At 39.5% G+C, this 4,227-nt stretch overlaps 1 protein-coding gene across 1 annotated transcript; it reads right to left on the bottom strand.

Annotated features, from left to right (window-relative positions):
- Positions 1-326: 326 nt before the first annotated feature.
- Positions 327-1,314, bottom strand: LOC125834201 (uncharacterized). Its single transcript, XM_049513372.1, has 2 exons — positions 1,114-1,314; positions 327-737 (listed from the first exon to the last, which is right to left on the bottom strand). The coding sequence occupies exons 1-2, from the start codon at positions 1,312-1,314 to the stop codon at positions 327-329; spliced, it is 612 nt and encodes a 203-aa protein (XP_049369329.1).
- Between the last annotated feature and the right edge of the window lie 2,913 nt (positions 1,315-4,227).

Below are 4,227 nucleotides of genomic sequence, written 5' to 3' on the forward strand. Positions count from 1 at the left end.
AGCCAACCCATACCAAGGATAACATCAAAGCCTAACATATCAAGCTCTACCAAATCAGCAAGAGTAACTCTATGGGATAAGGAAACAGGACATCTTCTATAGACCTTCTTAGCCACCATAGAATCACCAATAGGAGTAGAGACATAAAAAGGTTCTAACAACACAAACGAAAGAAAATCAAACCTCATAGCCACATATGGCATCACAAAAGACAAGGTAGCATCGGGATCAAGTAATGCATAAACATCAAGTAGAAAAACTTTCAACCTACCGGTAACCACATTGGGAGAACCCTCTTGTTCACCTCAAGTATCAAGTGCATAGAATCATTTCTGCTTAGGAGTATTCACATCCAAACCACTTGGACCAGATGAAGGATAGGGTTGAGCCCTATGCCAACTATCTCCTTCATTTCTTGGAACCGAAGGACAATGTCTTATCTTGTGATCCATCTTACCACAACCAAAGCAAGCATTGGAACCCGCTAGACACTTGCCCTCGTGCTTTCTTCCACACTTAGCATAATCCGGAAATGACGACCCAATACCACCTCCTTGAGGCTTAGGGTTAGACACCCTTTCATTGTTGAACCTTGGGGGAGCCTTAGAAAAACCTTTCCTGGAAAACCTTTGTTGAAACCTTGAACGACCACGTCCACCGAACTTAGGGTGGGAAGAGTTACCATCATGCATTCTTAACCTCTTAAGCCTTTCTATACCTCTCTTTAAGTTTCTCCTCTTCAATTTGTTGGGCATAAACCATAAGACAAGAAATGTCCATGTCATGGACTAGCATAGTTGTATGACATTCTTTCACAACCAAGTCGGACACATCTGAAACGAACTTGCTCATTTTTGCCCTAGAGTCAGCCACTATATAAGAAGCATACTTCGACAATTGAGTGAACCTCAAAGAATAATCCTTAACACTTATATTACCTTGCCGGAGATTAATAAACTAAAGCATCTTAGCCTCTCTCATCTCAAGAGGGAAGAGCCTATCAAGAAAAGCATATTTAAACCTTTCCCATTCTATGGGACCCACTTCTACCAGTCTTGCTTCTTTCCATTGGTTGAACTAAATTTGACCAAACCCCTTAAGTTGATAAGCGACCGATTCCGCCTTTTCCACTGGAGTCAATCCCATGATGGCTAACTCCTTGTATACCTCATCAATAAACTTTTGAGGATCTTCTTCAATCTTTGAACCATAAAATTCTGGAGGATTCATCCTTGTGAAGTCCCTTACTCTAGAAGTCGTCGTACCCACATTTGAGTTCACGGGGACTATAACCTCTCTATTGGCTTGGGCCATCACGGCTTGAGCCAACAATTGAAAAACTGACCTAAACTACGCATTTGTGACATTCTCCAATAAAAGGTCGATCAGAGCTTGAGGATCTTGAGGAGGAGCTCCTTGGTCCACATTATCTTCCTCATTCCTTGTAGCTTGAGCCCTTCTACTAGTCATATTCTGCAGACCATCGGGTAAGGATTAAGGGAAAGACCTTATAGAGTTAAACTCTATCGTACGACTTAGAGTGAAGAAAGAAGTGAAGTTTCCTAAGCATCTAGTAGCCTCTCATTAATAAATGTGGTGCGCTTCACACTTATGAAAAAAACTCTACTTCGTGTGGTTTTGAGACATACTAGAACCATTCTAAACCTTATGCTCTGATACCAAGTTTGTCACGACCAAGGGGTACCTCCAATATGTAACATGGCGTATAAGACCCCAAGAGGCCTCATACAAGCCACTTAGCTTTCATAACATAAGAAAATAGAAATGAGGCAAAAATTTAAAACATTTTCAACACAATCAAAGTTTTTATAAAACGAAGCGGAAGTCTAATACACTTTGTCTAAAACGATCTAAAACATGAGTATCTTTGGGACACAGCCCATACAATAGTTCAAAATATAAAATAAAAGACATAAGGAAATGGTGGTCAAATCCTTGAATGCTATGAGGACTCACCAATCTTCAAATCTTACTCTACTATGATTTTAGCCACGGGGATGGTAGTTGATATCGTCGTACTCTACATTTGGATAAGAAATGTAGGCAAAAGTATGCATTGGTACAAACATGTACTAAATATGATACCTAGCATAAATATCATAAACATAAGCATTAGACAACATAAATCATAAGCATAATCAATGCATATAATAAATCATCATAACAAGGAGGAATACTTCCTCATGTAACCTCAGCTTATCCTTAGTTAATACTTGGGTCATCCGCCTCTAGTCATACTTACATCATGGAAGGCAACTCAAGAAACAATCCAAGCTATTCATTCGTCATAAACTAATTCATACTTATTCATTCTTACTATTAAAGGCATGGGGATTCTCCTCTTTGCCTCTTATAAAGGCTAGTGGGTATTCAACTCTTGCCTTACAAACTTTAGGATCATGGGTATTCCCCTCTATGTCCAACATCATAAGAAACGGGTATTCACCTCCACATATATCTATAAGGGTCATGGGCATTCCCCTACATTCCTAATCATCATTATGGGAACGAGGATAGTCTCCTTTAGTTCAATCATCCATAATAGGAATGTGGGGAGTTGCCTCTTGTTCAACATCATAGAGTAAGGCTAGTCGCCTCACACTTATCATCACATGACACAGGAAGTCACCTCATGTTTTCTAACCTAGGAATATGGGTAACCGTCTCATATCCTTCTCATATAGAGGTCATGGGAAATCATGTCAAGCCTCATCAATTTCATAGTCTTTTAACTTAGATTCATTTTAAGTGAGAAATCCTTTCAACCTAGAATCAATCAATGTGAGCAAGATTTTCACATTCATACATACATAAGGAATCATGTGGGTAAATTCCTTCCACAACAATCCTATCTAAAGTCATCAATTCATGCTTAAGCTTTACGCTCAAAGCAATCGATATCATAATCATATCATATGCTTTTATCTCAAAGCATTGTTAATGTATCTCATCAATCCTATAATAAAACATATAATCCCACAAATTCTCCTTTCATGGAATAAAACTCATTTACATCAATTTCATCTTTCTAGACATGGGTTTGGCATGGGTATATGTAAATTCATCCTCAAAACATATAATCCTATTGATTCATACATACACAATCATAACCTAATAAATTTGATCAACATTCATCAATACCCACAACATTAGAAGAAAACCCTAAATCAAACTGAGGAATTTCATCTTTTGAATTAGGGAATCCTAGGGACTCCATGGATGAAAGCCATCATACCTTAATCACAAAGCCCACAAATTCTTAAGGAATGGAGACTTGACCTTGATCCTAGCTCCAAATCTTTATTCTTCTTCAAGTTCAAGAGAGAGAAATATTTGAGAGAAGAACTTTGGGATTTTTTTAGGGTTTTGGAAATAATGACTTGAATTGGTGAGTTTTGGGGTAAAATCACTTATATAGGGGTCCTAGGCTTGGGTAAAACGACTTGGGTTTGATCTAATTAAAACCAAAAAAGACCCTTAAGCCCCAAACTTATAGGGGATTGCCCCATATTCACGTAAGGCTCCACGAGCCATGGTACCCACCACGAGCCGTGGTGCCTTCCGTGGTCAAGAACAGTGGCTTGGCAAGCACCCCCCATAACCCCTTAAAACTAAGTCTTCACCATGACCCGTTAAGTCCTTCACGAGTCGTGTAGTGGCTCGTGGGGAGGGTCCTATTTTTGGGTAGACTTGGAGGTTTACTGCCTCACCTCCACAAGTGCCACAACGATCTGTGGTGGCCACTACGATCCGTCTTGGCTCTCGTTAGAGGTGATCTTCCTTTGGTAACTCGCTACCTAGGTCCATGGGCACCTCCATAAACTGTGGTGCACTTCACAATCCGTGTGGACCTTCGTAGAGGTTGCCAAGGTGAATTTCTCAAGCCCTTGACTTGGTACTTAACCCCTAGCTTTGCCTACTAGATTCGGAGGTGTTACAGAAATAGAAATAAAGAGATATAGTTTAACCCAAAAGAGCACTCTAATATAAGCAAAAGTAATACTACAAATATTCAAAACTTAAAATAACAAAATACCATCAAAAAGGGAATATTGTCAAGAAGGCCCTTACCCCAACAAAAATATAATGTAGTGTCCTCAATGCAATATAAGCAATAGTTCCAGGAGGCTAAGAAAAAGTGTCCCCTTGACAAGCTATGCCTATGGAGCACTCTCATCAGGAGTTTCAGGTGGGGAAGCCTTAAGA

This window comes from Solanum verrucosum, unplaced genomic scaffold, assembly GCF_900185275.1.
Source record: "Solanum verrucosum unplaced genomic scaffold, falcon-dt-bn FXZP01000190.1, whole genome shotgun sequence".
Taxonomy (NCBI): Eukaryota; Viridiplantae; Streptophyta; class Magnoliopsida; order Solanales; family Solanaceae; genus Solanum; species Solanum verrucosum.